This window comes from Taudactylus pleione, unplaced genomic scaffold (genome assembly GCF_031769625.1).
Source record: "Taudactylus pleione unplaced genomic scaffold, aTauple2 ptg000314l, whole genome shotgun sequence".
Classification (NCBI taxonomy): Eukaryota; Metazoa; Chordata; class Amphibia; order Anura; family Myobatrachidae; genus Taudactylus; species Taudactylus pleione.
In genome coordinates, this window is record NW_028284715.1 from 6,353,656 (window position 1) to 6,372,671 (window position 19,016).

The window sequence follows — 19,016 nt, forward strand, 5'->3', positions numbered from 1 at the left end:
TTTGTAGGTGTGCAGCTGTGATAGGCAGTTCCTACATCCCGACTGGCGCCTGGATTATTTGTTGTTTATTGAGACATTCAACAGCCATTCTGGTATTTTAAAAAAGATTGGTGGATCTTTCCACTATTAGTTTGCAAAAAAGTTTCAAAAGTGGCTAACGCTTCCTTTATGATTTAGCCAGCCAGGAATTTGGTTAAAGATTAACTGCAGCTTTTAAAGAGGAAACATGGACCTTTTCATTTAGCACATTCTAGAAAATTATAGCTAACTAGCTGAAGTACATGGCGTTGCCCGTTATTAATTTTATTATGTGATATCATCTAAATCCATCCATTAGAAGGCCCATACAGGCTCCTCAGGTCAAAGTTTTTCACAGTCCACACTCCACCATGAGGTCCAACCAGGACCTCAACCCCCTAGTATGTATTCTAGGATTCAATGTTACCACTCTGTGAAGTTTTCAACTAACTTATGTGATGTCTTCCAAATCCATCCAGTAGAAGGCCCAAAACAGGCTCCCTGGGTCAAAGTTTTTCCCGGCACACCCACAGTGAGGTCCGACCGGGACCCCAACAACTCTTTTAGGCATCCCAGACCAATTGCCATCCCTCTGTGAAGTTTTCATCGAAATCCATCCAGTGTAAGGCTTAGAACAGGCTCCCCGGGTCAAAGTTCTGGCCAGCATCCCCGGGTCAAAATTTTCTGCCTAGTGAACACCAACGGAAGGTCTGACCGCAACCTCAACCCCCTACTATGTCTTCTGGGATCCAATGTTACCACTCTGAGAATTTTTTGTCCAAATCCATCCAGTGAAAGGCTAAGAACAGGCTCCCTGGGTTAAAGTTCTGCCCAGTGTACACCAACGGGAGGTCCGACTGGAACCCTAACCCCTCTAAAACCTGGCCAAGATCCAACTTGACCACCTCACGTTTGTTTCATCCCAATCGGTGCAGGGGTGTCCGAATGCATAACCAGACGGACAAACAAAAAAACAAGCAGACCAATGAATTTTATATATAAGATTGCTGATTGGTTGCTATGGGCAACACCATCAATTTTCACTTTTAGAGGTCAACTATACACTCACATATACAATAAGTCTGCGAGGTTTAACTGTATTAAATATCATATTTCCAAACAGTATAAAAGCCATTTATATAACACCATAATTATATAAGCAATAATGCATGTAGAACATCAGTTTTTGTGTTTTACCAACATACGTTTCATATCACATTTCATTTTATATAACCAACACCCAGTGAAAGCAGACATTTTACAGCCTAAATTAACATTCATTAGACTTGTAGATTCATTTATATCACCAGTTCATCATGAAGTGATAGCATTTTTTGGGGGGTAGATGTACTAAGCAGTGGAGAGAGATAAAGTGGAGGGAGATAAAGTACCAACCAATCAGCTCCTAACTGTCATTCTTTCAAACCCAGCATGTAAAGTGACAGTTAGGAGCTGATTGGTTGGTACTTTATCTCTCTCCAAGGCTTAGTATATCTTCCCCAAAGAATGGTATGGTCCACTAAGTGGCTGCTTCCCCCAATGTCACCGCTGAAAGGTGCGCTTCAAAACATTTCAAACAAGTCTTTCCAAGTCAAATGTTTACTCAAAGCTGAAAATAAACAATAGTGCAGTAGCAATAAAATACACCATTGGACTTACTGGAATCCTGTGGGGCATGTGTGCTATCAGGTATCCTAGGTATATCTCTGAAATGAAAAGTTACATTCTCATGACACATTATGTACACAAACATCAATGCCTTGTACAAGAACTCCCAATAACGTCACTGGTAACATAAAGCAAATTTCAATACAGACATACGATGAGGACACTTTGGCTTAAGGATGAGTGAAAGAAATAAGCGCGTACCTATGTAAGAATCGCATATAACAGCTTATATAACAGCTTATATCACATATAAATAACTTTGTCCCCCAGGCTTTCCTGACACATTCACAGAAGCGTCATTCATAAAGTGAATATCCATATGACAGGGTGAATAATCACAGACATTTTAATGTTTATCTTACAATTTAACATAATAACATATTAGTTTAAAAGACTGAAAAAGACAGGTCCATTCATTAGTTCCTATTGACACTAAGGGGTATATTTAGTGCGGGTTTATAGAAGTGGAGATATTGCCCATAGCAACCAGTCAGATTCTAGCTATTATCCCCCGGGCTTGAGGTTCCCCATCCCTGTTCTAGAAGGTGCTAAATAAATGATAAGTAGAATCTGATTGGTTGCTATGGGCAACATCTCCTCTTCTAAAAACCTGCACTCTAGTAAATATACCCCTAATTATGTTATGTTAACCTACAGAAAGACAAAACATTTAACTCAAAATAACAAAACAAATAGCAAACAAATCTTTTAAACATCTGTAAATATCAGTGAAGGAGGTGGGTAGGTCCAATATCAAGACTCAGTCCATTGAATATCATTATTATTGATTTACACACACACACGCACGCACGCACACACCTACACACACACGTGTGGCAATTTGGTTATTTGGTCAATGGGGCCAGATGACCATAGGACAGATTGTGCTCCCTTACATACACTCTGATGGAGAACATCATTCACCCAGATTTTGATCGCATTTTGATTGTTTAGAATAATATTTTGGAATTTTAAAGGAAAGATCTACAAGTGTATATAATTAAAGAGATACGTACCCTATCGGTCTGGAGACCACTAATTCTACTTGTGCCTCAGGTTTGGACTCCAGAATTATATTGTAAACTTCTTCAAATGTGGCGCCTTGCAAAATCCGACCATTCCATTCTAACACTTCATCACCTGTGGGGAGAAAATAAAGTTTAAAGATGACAAAATAATTGACTTTAGAAACTGGAAGAGTACTAGATATTATGTTACGTCAAAAAGGAGACTACTAATAATCCCACATCAAGGTCACTAGAAAGGTCTGTTGCCTCAAATGCAGCCTTGTTGAATTAAGTAAGCGTACGGAACGTGTTTCCTACACCCCAGGGTGAGCAGCATTAAGCAAACATGTGCTCTTGCACCAGCCCAGTTTTCTACATCTAATGGCAGCTCAGTGAAACTGTAGACTGTCAATAATTTATTTCTTAAACATTGTAAATACAAACATTTTTAATAGTTAATTTTAATACAATCCTTTGGATCTTGCCGTAAGACAACACAGAGAAGACAGAGGATCTAATAAGAAATAAATACCAAATTTTTTTTATTTTATTGTTCTTACAAAGGTGCAGAATGGGCAAGATCTCTGAAACCGAGTGCTATATCCATTGACACCACGCTGACCAGGTGGATTTATATGTGTTACACTATAAGTGCCCCATACACTGACACAGTTATGTGTTAAGGAAGCATAACATCAAAATATACTTTAAACAACATGCTGCAAGTAAAACAATGAATGGGATGAAATTATATTTAACAAATTATTTAAAACCAAGAACCATCTATATTTGTATATTGTGGCAAGATCAGGGTATGGGTGCCATCTCCTGGGGTAATTGGTTGCACTCGCCATGTAGAAGCCAAGTAGTAGTACTCCAGACTAGGGCTTTGGTACAAGTATCCGCAGCTAGTTTTATTAGCAGGACAAAGAATAAATTTTAAAAAAAAGTAAATCCTGGCCTGTACAACTTTAAACAAGCATTCATTCAACCTGCCTGAGGAAGCGGCCGGGTGCTGTGAAACGCGTTGCAGTTTTAAGTGATGATTTAATTTTTCTTTTATGTTTTTTTTAAGCCCGATTTTTAAATTGTGATACTGTGTTTATAAATTATTTTTAAATTGTTTTAATGTTTAATTATTCCTTTAACCATTGGGGGTATATTTACTAAAGTGTGGATTTATAGAAGTAGAGATGTAGCCCATAGCAACCAATCAGATTTTAGCTATTATTTTCTAGAAGGTGCTAGATAAATGATAAGTAGAATCTGATTGGCGGAAGTATCACAATGAAGTTTTGATCTAGAAAGTACCCTTCTCAGTGCCGGAGATACTCTCCTGTTTTCAATTCTATTCCCGTTTGGGTTACATTGGGAAACCCACTAGTTCTCCTCAGGTTACAGAGATTGGGCACCCAACAGAGCCGCCCCGACATTCATTTTTTTGCTGCAATATAGATTTGAGCTAGGACGCGTCCCTCCCAAATCTAAATCTCCCTGCACATTTTACATGTGCCACACTTGCAGTGCAGCATGGTTTTATCAAGGTGCAAAGTGTTAAGCTCATTATTGGAAGCAATAAATAAAGCTTCTGCATTTAAATCCCAGTGGTAAAAAAAAAAAGTGTTACAACTTTGAATTGTTAAGCTGTGAGTGAATGCAACTGTGATACAAGCACCTAACACCTGGTGCTCAGCGATGATGTTTACCGCAATTAGCCTGAACAGCTAATTAACTGCAGGTGAAATATGAAAATATATGGCTATATTTAGACTCATTGCTAAATATACAAATTAAATCATTATGGTTTCTTTCAAACATACACAGACACGACAAATGTGACTCCACATGCCGGGGTGTTACAACGATCATCAGTAGCTAACACATTACTATAAGACTGTTAAAGTAAATTAGCGACATAAATAATTTCTGCAGACTTATAGGCTCCTTAGTGTTTGATAATGACGTGACTTTAGTAAAGGGAGATAACGTGATTCATTCAAATTGACATACGGACATTTTAACCCTCAACTATGAACACCAAGGACCTCCGGTGAGTATAAAAATGACATGAGCGGCTCTTCAGCCACCTGGTGCCTTACAGAACAGAGCTGTGCATTGTTCCCAGTATAGTGGTAGGACATTCCCAGTATGTGATCATGTTGTCTAGTGGATAAAAGGAACGCTGGTCTTCAATATGTCCCCAGGAGCTCACTAAGGTCTATCAGAAACTTAATAACAACCACGTGTCCTGCTTCTCCATTCTTAACACTTAATGTATATTTACTAAAGTGAGAGTTTTTGGAAATGGAAATGTTGCCCATAGCAACCAATCAAAGTCTACTGAACATTTAAGTAGAACTTCAAGAACAGTGTTTCCCAACCGCGGTCCTCAAGGCACACTAACGGTCCTGGCTTTAGTGATTTCCATGCTTGAGCACAGATGTTAAATCAAAATAACTGAAATACTAATTAAGTCACCTGTGCTCAAGTTTGGCTTAAATCCTTAAAACCTGGACTGTTAGTGACCCTTGAGGACCGTGGTTGGGAACCCCTGTTCTAGAAGATAATAGCTAGAATCTGATTGGTTGCTATGGGCAACATCTCCACTCTCACTTTAGTAAATATACCTCTTACACGTTTTACCCAATTCACCTAATTAACCAGTTAACTATTGACATAAAAGTAGGGCCGGATTACTAATGGGGCTGATGGAGCTACAGCTCCAGGCCCACAATCAGGATAGGCCCACACAGAATGATCTGTGCTGTGCCTGTGTGCGCTGCTGTAGACAGATTTTTTTACCCTTCTACAGCAGCCTGCAGTGCCTATCCGAGGCCCTCCCCCTGGCCGCTCTCCCCACCCGTGGCACCGGTGGCTCAAAGTTGAACTAAAAAACATGATGACAGCGCCTGGAGGGCTTTAGTAGCTCTGAAACGCCACTTACTCACAGTCACTCGGCGGCGGCGCCGCCTCCGCGCCACGTGACGCACTGCGTGTGATGTCACATAGTTGCTCTCCGCCACCACCACACCAACAGCCTCAAGCATCCCAGCCAGCCCAGCTCCCGGTTATAAAATTTGTTGTATTTTATTAATAAACCATAGTTTGTATTTTTTTTTTTTATAGAACAGGTGGTGTATGCTTCATATAATCAAAGAGGGGAGGGAGATTGAGTTAAGGCCCCCATACATCAGCAATTGATTGCAGGTTGCAGAGATGCCACAATCGATTGAAAAAAGGAAAGATTTTTATACACAATCGATTGCAAATTGCACGATTGCTGCAATCAATTGCTGATGTATGAGGGCCTATAGTTGAATGTAGGTGGGTAGCTATGCTTCATGGTGCTAGCCACGCCCCATGGCACAGACCACACCCCCCGCACCACTGGTCACACCCCCATATCAGTAATCACACCCCCTGCAGCAGCACGCAATAGGCCCTTGGTAAATTTCAGCTCCAGGCCCATGAGGGCCTTAATCTGGCACTGTATAAAAGGTGCATATTGTAACATCACTTTATTGATTAATGCTAAGCAGTCAAAGTAAAATTAGAAGCATGGTAACACGATGGTTAGCATTGCTGCCTCGAAGCACTGGTCTCATGGATTCAATACCAACCAGGGCTCTCTTTTTTGTGTTGTTTATCTGTTCTCCCTGTGTTCACTGGGTTTTCTCTTGGAACTCCAGTTTCCTTCCATAATCCAAAACCTTACTCTGAGGTTAATTGGCTTTTGAGGGAAAAAAAATAAAAAATTGACCCTAGTGTATGTGTGTGTCCGTATGGTAAGGAATATAGGGGTCTATGTACAAAGCCTTGGAGAGAGATAAAGTGGTAGGAGATAAAGTACTAACCAATCAGCAACTAGCTGTCATTTCTCAAACACACCCTGTAAAGAGACATTTAGAAGCTGATTGGTTGGTACTCCAGGGCTTAGTACATAGACCCCATAGATTGTAAGCTCCACTGGGCTAGGGGCTGATGTGAATGACTAAATATTCCCTGTAAAGAGCTGCGTAATATATGTGACCTACATGAAAAAAAAAAAAACTGTCAGCAAAAGATTCTGAATAAATAAGTACAAAACCACTTACCCGGTCGCAAACGACCAACAGTATCCGCCAGGCTTCCTTTCTTCACTTTGGTGATATAAGCGCAGAGATGACCAGACTCCGACATTTTACCGCCTACAACCTACAAATATCGGAAACATAACATTAATCACAAGTACGTAGTATGGCGAATAATGTAAATAACAGGTCTTGGTTCTGGAACAACTGTTTATATAGAATTAGCCGCAGATTACATAAAAGGAATCGGTATGAATTACCGCCGGACCCATGCCCGGCGGTTGGAATCCCGACAGCGGCATCCCGGCAGAGGAGGAAATCCCGATCATCCAAGGTAAGTTTTGTCCAACCTAATTCTACCCCCTAAACCCCCCTTAGGGGTGCCTAACCTCCCCCCGGGGGTGCCTAACCCTAACCCTCCCTCCCCCTAGCCTAACCCTAACCTCCCGGGGGGTGCCTAACCCCAAGTCCCCCCCCCCCGGGAACCCTAAACCTAACCCTCCCTCCCGCGGCTATCCGCGCTCATCGCCCGGCGTCCCTTCGATCGGGATGCCGGGCGCCGGTCTCCCGGCGTCGGTACAATGACAGGCGATCGAAGTGATGCCGGGCGTCGGGCGCGGATAGCCACGGGGGGGAGGGTTAGGTTTAGGGCTCCCGGGGAGGACTTAGGGTTAGGCACCCCTCCGGGAGGTTAGGTTTAGGCTAGGAGAAGGGGGGGTTAGGGTGAGGCATACCCGGGGGGAGGTTAGGGTTAGGCACCCCCCCGTGAGACTTAGGTTTAGGCGGCGGGGAAGGGGGGGTTAGGTTTAGGCACTTGGGGGGGAGGTTAGGGTTAGGCACCCCTAAGGGAGGGTTAGTGGGAGAATTAGGTTAGCGATACTTACCTTAGGGACGATCAGGATTTTCACCCTTGCCGGGCTGCCTTGAAAAAATGAAGGAGACCCTAAGGGTGCCTTGAACTGAAAAAGTTGGGAACCACTGCTTTATGGGAATGAGCTAAAATCAATATATTACATAAAGCAAACATGCAATGAGTAATATTTTGGGCGTATCACTGTGTGTTCGAACTAAAGAAAAGGGTTTCTTTTGTAACAAAATGAAAAATAAAAGCACAGCTTCCAAATATATTGGCACCTCATTATTAATATGGGTTAAGGATTGAGAACACTTTTTGATGGATTTTGGACCACTCCTCCATGCAGAACATTTCAGCTCCTTCATATTTTTGTTTCATAGGTTGTGGACTGCTCTCTTCAATACACACCAAAGGGTTGTGAATTGGGTTCAAATCGGGAGACTGACGGGGCCATAGCAAAACTTTGACTGTAAGTGCCCGTAACCATTTTAGTGCAGATTTTAAATGTAAGTTTGGGGTCACTGACTTGCTGAAAGTCCACCAATGGCAAAGTTTTAGCCATCGGTTAGAGCAGTGTTGGCTAACCTTGACACTCCAGCTGTTATGGAACTACATAACCCAGCATGCACTGCTACAGTTTTGCTATTAGGGCATGCTAAAACTGTGGCAGGGCATGCTGGGATATATAGTTCCACAACAGCTGGAGTGTCAAGGTTAGTCAACACTGGGTTAGAGGCAGACAGATTTTGGTCTAAAATCTCCTGGTATAGAATGGAATTCATTATGCCTTTGATTTTCACAAAAGCCCATGGACCATTAGCAGCAATACAGCCCCAAATCAGCAATGACCCAACATCATATTTAACAGTAGGCATCAGGTGCTTTCAATGTCTTCAGTCCCTTTACTTTTTTGGTGTGCATGGCTAAAAAGTTCCATTTTGTCTCATCTGACCCCATAACGTGATTCAGTTTGCAGTTCTAACAACATTTTGCAAAGTACAGATGCTGAATTTTGCTCCTTTCTCTAAGGAAAGGCTTCTTTCGTGGAACTCTTCCAAAAAAGCTTCTGGTCATGCAGATGGCACCTGACAACAGATTTTGACATTTTAAAACCCCAAGATTCAACTAATCTGTGCAAAATTGAAACTGTGATCTTTATGTACCATCCTCCTCACTGTACGTCGGGGCAGTGTGCTAATGCGTCCTCTTCCTGGCAAATGTTTCATACTTGTCTTTATTACCATACTGATTGTGATTAATAGTAATTTCAACTGACCACTAATTTTTTTATAAACATTTCCTAATCTGTGCAGGCCTACAACCATCTGTCTAATTTCAGTTGCCAGCAATTTGGTTTTAGCCATGCTGATGGATGACAAAGGGATTTTTACATGTGTGTAACCTCATTTTAATGCAAGAAAGTGTCATAGCCAACAATTGGGTTCCTGGAGTTTTTTTGTACTATGATGTATATTACTTTTGTTTAAAATATTTTTAAGGGTGATTTAAAAAAAAAAAAAATGTTCTTTAGAGGTTCCATTAGTGTTGATCTTCTTTAAAATATTCTTTAGGGAGTGGCAATCGTCTTGGTCTTGCTTAAAAAATTCTTTAGGAGTGCCAATAATTTTGGTTTTGTTTAAAATGTTCTTTAGGGGTGCCAATAATTTTGGTTTTGCTCAAAATATATTTTTTTAGGCATGCCAATAGTCTTGGTACTGTTTTAATATGTTCTTTAGGGGTGCCAATAATTTTGGTTTTGTTTAAAATGTTCTTTAGGGGTGCCAATCATTTTGCCTCATATGTTTTGAAAGAATATACTATTCTTAAAATAAAACACTCTCATAGGAATGAGGTCTGCGATATAAATGCTAAGCAATTTCTGCTAACAATTTTTAGGAACATTTGAATCATTATATGTATCGTTTATTGTATATGATTGGGGTTTTTTTTCCCAACTTCTTGAGGGGTGCCAATAATTTTGGCGTTGGCTATATATATAAAAATAGGCACACATACGATAACAGAAGGATATAAGGCACAGCCAAACCTGTCACCATGTTAACATGTGGACATTATAAACAACAAAAGTACAAGAAATGTAATAACATTTGACAATTATATGTCAAAATATGACATTTGTGTATCTTGCTGGAAAAATTAAGTGAATACAGCACATGTCATATTAATATCTGGGGGACAATGTACAAGCAAATAGATAAACGTACTGTATAGTCCAATGAGGTGATACACTTCAGGAGCACCATTGGGTTGTTCTATAACCTTCAAAAGGGCCGCACATTACTCTAAGAGGGGTATTCAATATGGGAGCGAAAAGTCCATGCTGTACTTTTCGCTCCACATCGGAGCTGTTCCTGGGATAAAGTATCGTCGGCGAAATAGGATCGACGAAAAAAATGGGATTTACCTGGAATAAATTGTAGGACCCCCCTAAAGCTGTCAAAACATAGGGGATCACTATGGGTACCCCCGTTTTAGCCTGCAAATGAAAGTCTGGGTTTTAAATAGCCGCGGCAGGCGTTTTTTTCCCGACATTGAAGAAGTGATGCAGGAGAGCACTTAGGTTATTTTTTTTCGTTTTTTTAAGTGGTCCCATCAAATTTGCGGTACATGAAAATGGGTACTAGCATATTTTTATGTCCCTAAAGTAATTTTTAAAAAATTCTGCAAAAATGCACCTGCCGCTAATAATCTATTTTAGAAAACACCTGCAGAATAGCCCTGAACCTATTTCCCTATTTTTAAACACTTTTTTCCTTTTTTTTTTCACCCCAATTTTTAAATGAATTTTTTGGGGTGTCCCTATTTTTAAAAAAAAACTTTTTTTGACCTATTTTTAAAATGTCATTCCCAGGGGTGCAGGCTATTTTTTGTGAAAAGTTATCCCCGTTTTTTTTCAAAGACTTTTCGAACCTGCAAAAAGTCTTTGAAATTGAATACGGGGATAATTGAAATCGGCGAAAATTACGTCATCAGCGATAATTTATCGCAGATTCCGAAATTTTCGCTCCAAATTGAATACCCCTGTAAATCTCTGTAGTAGAGCAAGTTAACTGACTACATTTAATCAATGAACGAGATACCTATCTGTAATAACTAGACTGAGGATTTTCCTCTAAATGCCTATTTTATCCTAAAACGGAACATGTAGGTTGCCGAGTTAAAAATCGGTTTCAGATGATTTACAAAGAGACTATGCCAATATTATTGTGCCTATAAATGTCTAACTGGTAACTCGACGGCCACCATTTTCCGCTTAAGGAAATAAAATAGGCATTTAAGGAGATCTCCTCAGTGTAGTAATAGCATATCATTAGGCCCTTTGAATGAGAATCACAAGTTATAACACACGAATAAAATAACAAAGTAGGAACAAGCTGAGACCGGCAAACAAAGACTTGGAGGGATGCATGTGGCCCCCGGCCCACCTGCTGCCCATCACTGATACACACTATATGCACCACATCTAAGGTGCTAAATCTAGGTTTAGACACAGTATGATAGTTACTAATAATCATGTAATATGTCTCTTTTGGGTGTGGTATATTTTGTTGACATTTATCATGCTGACTTGAGAATTTCGACATGGTCAAAATTTCAACATGTCGACAATGACCATGTCGATATTGATGAAATGTCGACTCTGTTGACAAAAGTCCCTGATGGTCTACCACTACTACTACTTACCTGGTACGGTGGGTCTGATGGCTCCGGTGGTGTCTTCCAGGTCCGGCGTATCCAGTGGCACTTCCGGCAGTGAGTATCGCTAACCCTCCCCCTTAGTGCCTAACATTAATCTCTCCTCTCGCTCGCAGCCTAACCCTCCATGGTAAACATGTTGACATTCTGCAAATGCAGACAAGTTCAATGTCGACATCATAAATGTTGAAACTGTGATGTCGACATCATGAATGTCAACACTTTGACTTGGCTTGTAACATATTTATCAACATTGTTAAAAAAAAAATTGCCAACGTACATCCCTTTGTTTAGTATAGTAATGCAGATGGTTTTGCTGCATTGCTGTAAAGGATTAACTAAAGAACTTCTGCCAGCACTGCTCTTGAACAAATCCACTGCAGGCTCTGGCTTAGGGTCCTGCGCTGTGCTGATCGGTACAATAAAGCCTGCTCCATCTGTATTTTAATTTAAAAAAATGTGCATCACTACAATCTATGTCATCTTTATTATGTCCCATGTTCCAAGCTGGTGGATGAAAGAGGGAGATGGGATGGGAGACAGAAAGGAGAATATGGTTATGTATGGTTCCTAAGCATATTAAAGGGTTTCATGATTAAAGAAAGATAGCATATTTCATGTGGGGGGGGGGGGGGGGCGACATATTTAGAACAAGAGGTCGTGATCTGAAGCTGCAGTGTTAGAAGCCTCAGGGTACTTCAGGGTGTTCTACATTTAGAGCAGGGCTGTTGGAATCATGAGATCCCTTCTCTGCAGATGAAATGGAAGCGTATACAATAAAATCCTGGGACGCTATTGTGAATAGAACCAAAGATCAAATAGCAGAAGGTGTGGGGATCTGCAACAAAAAGAAAAATTGCCAGATTGCATGTGCCAGGCAGAGCTTTTATGTCTTCAAAATGCTGTGCTTCTAGGTGCTAAATTATTTCTGAGGAGACTGACACATTCATTTGTGCCGCTCAGGACGGAGGACGTGGCTTTTTTAGAACATGAATTTTGTGCTGGAGAAATTCAGCGTGAAGAGAATCCCCGGGATCGTATCAGCGGTGTGAGCCAAGATCTAGAGGTGCTACACAATGAGAATGCAGAATGCTGAGCTGGAAAAGGCTCAAGACGTTCAGTATTTTATATATTTGTGTTTCATCATAATAACTACTATTACTAGCACACTGGTGTTTATTCATGACGTGCCCCGAGAGGCAAACCGCTTTGGTCTAGCACCCGTGTTCCCAGCTGCCCCACCCACGCTAAGTAGAAGTGCATCTAGGGATATTGGAAAGCTGGAAATAGTAAGACTTTGGCACAGGGTGATATCACACGAAGTCCATCCGACGCTATTGGCAGTCTTACTAATGGCTTAAATTAACCACGCAAGTGAGAGGAAAGCAGGATCAGTTTTTAATACATACAGCACTTTTCTGTGTTTGAAGCCTTGTATTATACTGGGAAAGTTGTGCCAAGATAGGCACTCCCCTACCGAACAAGTGCGACTGGAGCAAGACATGCCCCTTTAAAAATGTAGATTAGGACAGTGGTTCTCAAAACTGGGTGCCATGGCACCCTTGCGGTGCCGCGGGGCTCTTGCAGGGGTGCCACAGGTTGGTGGCCAGAAACAAATCAAATTGATTATGGTCAATGTGATAGGCTAAACCAGAGCTGGTGGCTATCAATCCTAAAATCAATCATAAAATATGTGGACAAACAGAAGGACAACCCTGTCCACACCACATACAGTAAATGAACCTAAGCAAGTCAGGTAAGCACAATTTACTTAATTTAATCATTTTTGATACATTTCTTAATAAGAAACATTTGACCTAGGGGTGCAGTGAAAACAATGCTGATACTCCAGTGCGCCTTGATTTAAGAAAGTTTGGGAACCACTGGGCTAAGACCCGATCTCTGCGTGCTCAGGGTTGGTGCAAAAATAGAAAACTTTTGTGGGATGGAAAAGGCCATGAGCCCAGCAAGTATCCTAAAAATGTGCAGTCTCCACCCCCTAATCTCATTATCTCATTGCCCTGAATGACAAGGCACATGCACACACTCTATCTGCTGTGGGGGGCATTGCTCATGGCACTACCAAGCATATATTTTACTGCGCCTCAGTCACTTTTTGCTTTGTAAATTACCTCTGTTGTGTGCAGGCAATGATGGTACAGTAATACGATAAGGATGGTTTGAGCAGTTTAAAAATGAGAAGAGGTTCCCTTCCATAGCTACTGGTTGTGGTTCGGTTTAGGTAGGCAATCAAGGATTACAATCCACATCAAGGAACCCTTCCTGAACTTGGTTAGAATGTCATTGCAGATGGTAAATATTAAAAACCACTGAGACAGCGTGTCCTGACCGGCAGACTGGGTGGACGTGCTTCACCTTGGCTCCCGCACAATACCCATATTTGGGACATTTTCTTGAGGAATCCCCACCCTCAACCCCTGCACAGGGGTTCACTATTGTTAGCCCATCCTGCCGGCACCTGCCTGTGAGCGCCGAGGGGCTCCGACGACCTGCTGCAAGGCGCGGCCTACCTACAGCGAGAAGCCGGGGCCTCAATTAGTGGCTCTGACCGGGCCCACATCTAGCGGATATCGCTGGGCCGCCGCTACCACTGCTGCCTGCCCCTCACCGAGAGATATCGGCGCTGCTACCTCCCGCCTCCGGATGCCCTTGGGGAGCCAGGGGGGTGCCACAGAAGAGACAAACGGCAGAGCTCTAGTCCGGTGAATACACCCGGCCGCCATCTTTAATTAGGCCCCCGACACGGCGCCTCCGCTCCTCCTATACCCACTGGGCTTCCCCGCGCCTCCGGAGCCTTACCTGACTCTCCTACTGACTGTGGCTGTGTCCTGGGCGGCCGGCGGGGACCCGACCTCTCATCTTACGGTGTGCTGGAGACGCCTGCTCTGCATCTTGCGGCGCTGTGGGGATCAACTGACTGATTCTGGAGCCCCTGTGCCTGGACCAGCGCTGCTACAGCCCTCCTGGGACCGGGTGGTGAGGTTCCCACTCTCCCTCTCCCTTGTCGTCCTGTTTGCCTGTTTGGAGGGGGTGGGGTGCTGCCATAGCTCATTTCTCACCTGCCTCAGTATACTGCTACATGTGTACGGATCTGACTCCCCCCTGTGGTAACCTGTTGTAATTACACTCATGTGAAAGTGACACCAAACTCCTGTTTCTGATCCATGCTGAAATGACACCTTCGACAATACTCAAGTTTACATCTTTCAACTCAAATCTCCTCATGTAGACCTTTTTTGGATGTGTCCACGTGTGTGGCCTTAATAACCTCTGCGTAACATAAATACACATCTGATCCTGAGCTTGCATCCTTTATGAAAAAATTTCTAATTTCCTCTTCGATGACCCCTACTGGCTCTAGCCCCCCGAGACGATACCCCTGGTGGAAACTCCTCTGACTCAGACTGCTCTACCACTCGCTCTGCCACCTACCGCAAACGCAAATCATCAACCAACTCTAAAACATCTAAGATGAAACCTGCTGATATTGCTGCTATCTTGGGCCCTCTGCTCGATGAAAAACTTGCAGGAATCAAAGAAGCTATTGAGTCTACTTTATCTCAACTAACCCAACATTCTACTCGTTTAGACGAAATGGAGCAGAGGGTATCAACATTAGAAGACGACCTGAGCACTGCCCAACAAACCATCGAATCTCAACATAAGGACATCGCTACCCTCACCGACAAACTGGATGACCTAGAGAACCGTAGCAGGCGCAACAACCTGCGGGTCATAGGCATCCCAGAATCAATAAAGGGTCACGAGTTACTAGATCTCCTTTCTAACTGGATTCCGGAACAACTAGCCATGGACTTAAAGGGGGTGCCGCTGGCCATTGAGAGGGCACACAGAATTGGTCCAGATCGCAAAAACACCTCCGACCGCCCGCGTCCTGTTATAATGAAAATCTTAAATTACGCAGATAAAACCAAGCTCTTGGATCACTACCGCAAAACAGCCAGTTTATCATACAAAGGGAAACGTCTTCTCATGTTCCAGGACTTTTCTGTTCACGTCACTAACAAACGCAGAGACTTTGCCCCGATATGCAAGCATCTATTTGACACTAAAGTCAAATTTTCTCTGCTATACCCGGCCAGATTGCGGGTATTTGAGGGAGGAAAACCACTCTTCTTCGAAGATCCAGATGCAGCAAGAGCTCATTTTTTGCGCCCTGATACTTGACTGATCTGCATTTGAGTTTTCTTACATTCCACTTTGCTTGTCTTACTTATGAATATAGGCCACACTGTGGATATATTGATTAACCATATATGCACACGAAATACCATTTTTTATCTTCTTTACACAATTTTTTTATGTTTATTGTTTTGTTGAATGTTGATATGTTTTGTGCTTGTCTGTGCCTGGGGTTTGGATCTTCCAGGGGCTCTCCCCTCCTCTCGTGCTGGGACAGGAGGGGACCCCTTTGTGTCCTTGAATCTTTTTTTTTGCCGATTCCAGCTGTGGGGGTAGGTTAACATAGTAAACCTTACCCCACCTCAATCATCTGTAGAGAGTGATGCTCCACTTCTTCCATTTAATATAATATCATGGAACGTTGAAGGGCTTAATAGTCCCATCAAACGAAAAAAGGTGACTACACACCTTGGCCGTATGTCTCCACATATAACTTTTCTCCAGGAAACCCACTGGACCGATGATCCCAGAAATTCTCTGAAGGCGGTATGGATTGGAGATTGTATCTCCGCTCCATACTGCAACAAAACCAGAGGGGTGGCCATTTTACTCCATAAAAATCTACAGTACTCCATCTGCAGGAAATACTTAGATCCCGATGGGAGATATATGTTATTAGATATTAAGATTGATGATGTGGTCTATACCCTACTTAATATATATGCTCCGAATACTTCTAATCAAATTTTTTTTGCAGCACTTTTGCAGAAGGTTCTTTCCTGGGGCAGCCAGAATCTTATATTGGGGGGTGACCTGAATAAAGTTGTCGATCCATCCTTGGACAGATCTGGGGTGAGTGCACAGGTCCTTGACCACTCCCATTTTCTTCTTTCCTCCTTTTGTACACAACTAGATTTACTGGACCCGTGGCGTGTGCTTCACCCACTCCAGAGAGACTACTCCTTTTATTCTCACCCACATTCCACCCACTCTCGTATTGACTATCTATTTATATCCTAACACCTGTTTCATAAAGTCACTAATACATCCATTAAGAACATTATCATATCAGATCATGCCCCGATAGTTATGGCTATTCAATTAACCCTGCCCCGACACTTCTCCAAATGCTGGCGTTTTTCTGCATACCTTAATAAATCCCAAGACTTTTTTCTATTTCTTAAACACACATGGCTGACCCATGTTAACGACAATTCACCACACATGGCGGACACGCCGCTATTCTGGGGGGCTTCCAAAGCCGTCCTTAGGGGACATATCATCTCATATATCCATTCCAAATGCAAACACTTCACCACCCGTCTGCAAGAGCTAAGTTCTTCACTCACAGCATCTTATTGGACCTATAAACGGTCTGATAATCCTATACACAGGGAAGCATATCTCTCTGCTAGACAGATATACGACACCTTTCTCACTGAACAAGCCCAAACTAAACATGACTATCAGAGAAATAAATTCCATAGATGGGGAAATAAATCAGGGAAGTTATTGGCCAATCTTATTAAAGGCCCACACACTAAGACTTGGGTGAACGCCATAAAAAACTCTAATACCATCCTTACCACTCCGACTGATATCTGCGTTGAGTTTGCAAATTTTTACAAATCACTATACACCAGGGGTCCAGATGACATTAGCGAGGGACACTCCTTCTTGAGGGAGGCCCATCTTCTTAAATTATCTCAGGAAGAAAGAGAATCCCTGGACGATCCCATCACAGAAAAAGAGGTGATTGACACTATTAAATCTCTCCCAAATAACAAAAGCCCTGGCCCCGATGGCTTTGGAGCAGAGTTTTATAAGATGCTTCGAGAGGAACTAACCCCAACGTTGACAAAACTCTATAATCACATTCTCACTACTAAAGAGACTCCTCTTAGATTCAATGAAACTACAATTGTTGTGTTAGCGAAACCTGGCAAAGACCCAACTCTGGTGGGCTCCCATCGCCCCATTTCCCTGTTGAATCAGGATTTTAAAATCCTTACTAAATTGATGGCAAATCGCCTACAGACATATCTACCCCAACTAATTTCCCCTGCGCAGCTTGGTTTTGTTAAGAATAGGCAATCGGTACAAGGCATACGAGCCGCTATTGCCGCAATAACATATACTCATATGCACAAAGCTATGGATAACATACTCGTTAATTTAGATGCAGAAAAAGCATTCGATAAAATAGCATGGTCCCATCTTGATAGAGTATTGCACCATCAATGCTTTGGTGTAGCCTTCTGTAATTTAATAAAAACCCTCTACGATACACCCACTGCCCAAATAGTGGTAAATAACGTGACCTCTCCTTCATTTCAACTTGAGAGGGGAACTAGACAGGGGTGCCCTCTCTCGCCCCTTCTCTTTAACCTGGCCTTGGAACCCTTTATTCGGTATATTATACAGTTGCCTGGATTTACTGGCATTAAAATTGGCAAACGAGAGATACGTGTTACAGCATTTGCAGACGACCTCCTCATATTTACGTCCAACCCCAGACAATCCATCCCCCTATTAATTGGGGCCATAGATCGGTTCTCCTCATTTGCAGGCTTTTCCATCAATTTTGAAAAATCAGAAGCTTTGGCCATATTTAGACAGGTGGAGAGGGGATGGAGTAATACATTTCCTTTTCAGTGGGCAAACAACCACCTTACTTATTTAGGGGTGGCACTTCCATCTCATCTAGCCCATTTATATACCCTAAATATTGATCCAATTAGTCGCAAAATAAAAACCAAACTCAGCCTGTGGCAAAATCTACCTATTAACTTGTTAGGACGCTGTAATTTATTTAAAATGGCTTGTTTCCCAAAACTGCTATATATCCTGCAGATGACTCCTCTTCTACTTACAAAATCAGATCTTTACTCAACGCCACTGTCTCAAAATTTATCTGGAATAATAAAAGGCCTACAATTAGCCAAAAGAAACTGTCTCAAACCGTACCAAGGGGGGGAGTAAACTTACCGAATATTAGACAGTATAATTTAGCCTGTCTTCTATGCTTCGCTATAGATTGGATCACTGAAAACAATATATACACAGATGTTGAGTTGGAGTCTCAGTTATGCGTTCCTCTATCTCTTAGTTATTTGCTACATATGGGGATGTCGAGATTGCAGTCACTTAATTTTAATAACCCTCTCCTCATATCTACTATCCAGGCATGGCAATCCTCTAGAAAACTACTCAAACTCCAACAATTCCACTCCCTAGCACTACCGTTTATTGGTAATCTAGACTTTCAGAAAGGTGAGATATCATTGCCCTTTTCCGCCTGGCGCTCTTCTGGAATCTTAAATTTACGAACACTCTTAAACGACTCATACCTCCCCCTCACCTTCAACGAAGCCATGGAAAAATATGGACTTAGACCCCAACACAAATTCTATTATTACCAAGCTATCCATTATCTACGTTCTATCCTTCCCCAATTGGATGAACAGGATAATGTAAACCCCCTAGACTCTCTCACGTACATCACTACATATTCCA

The 19,016-nt window shown here is 42.2% G+C and overlaps 1 protein-coding gene across 14 annotated transcripts in view; it reads right to left on the bottom strand.

Annotated features, from left to right (window-relative positions):
• The window catches only part of RIMS2 (regulating synaptic membrane exocytosis 2), an 801,312-nt gene that overhangs the window by 293,764 nt on the left and 488,532 nt on the right, over positions 1–19,016 (bottom strand). For all 14 annotated transcript variants that reach the window (XM_088442657.1, XM_088442652.1, XM_088442648.1 and 11 more), the window contains 3 exons: positions 6,788–6,887; positions 2,703–2,826; positions 1,678–1,724 (listed from right to left, as the gene is read on the bottom strand). In XM_088442657.1, the coding sequence (XP_088298783.1) occupies positions 1,678–1,724; positions 2,703–2,826; positions 6,788–6,887 (271 nt within the window). The remainder of the gene's footprint in view (positions 1–1,677; positions 1,725–2,702; positions 2,827–6,787; positions 6,888–19,016) is intronic.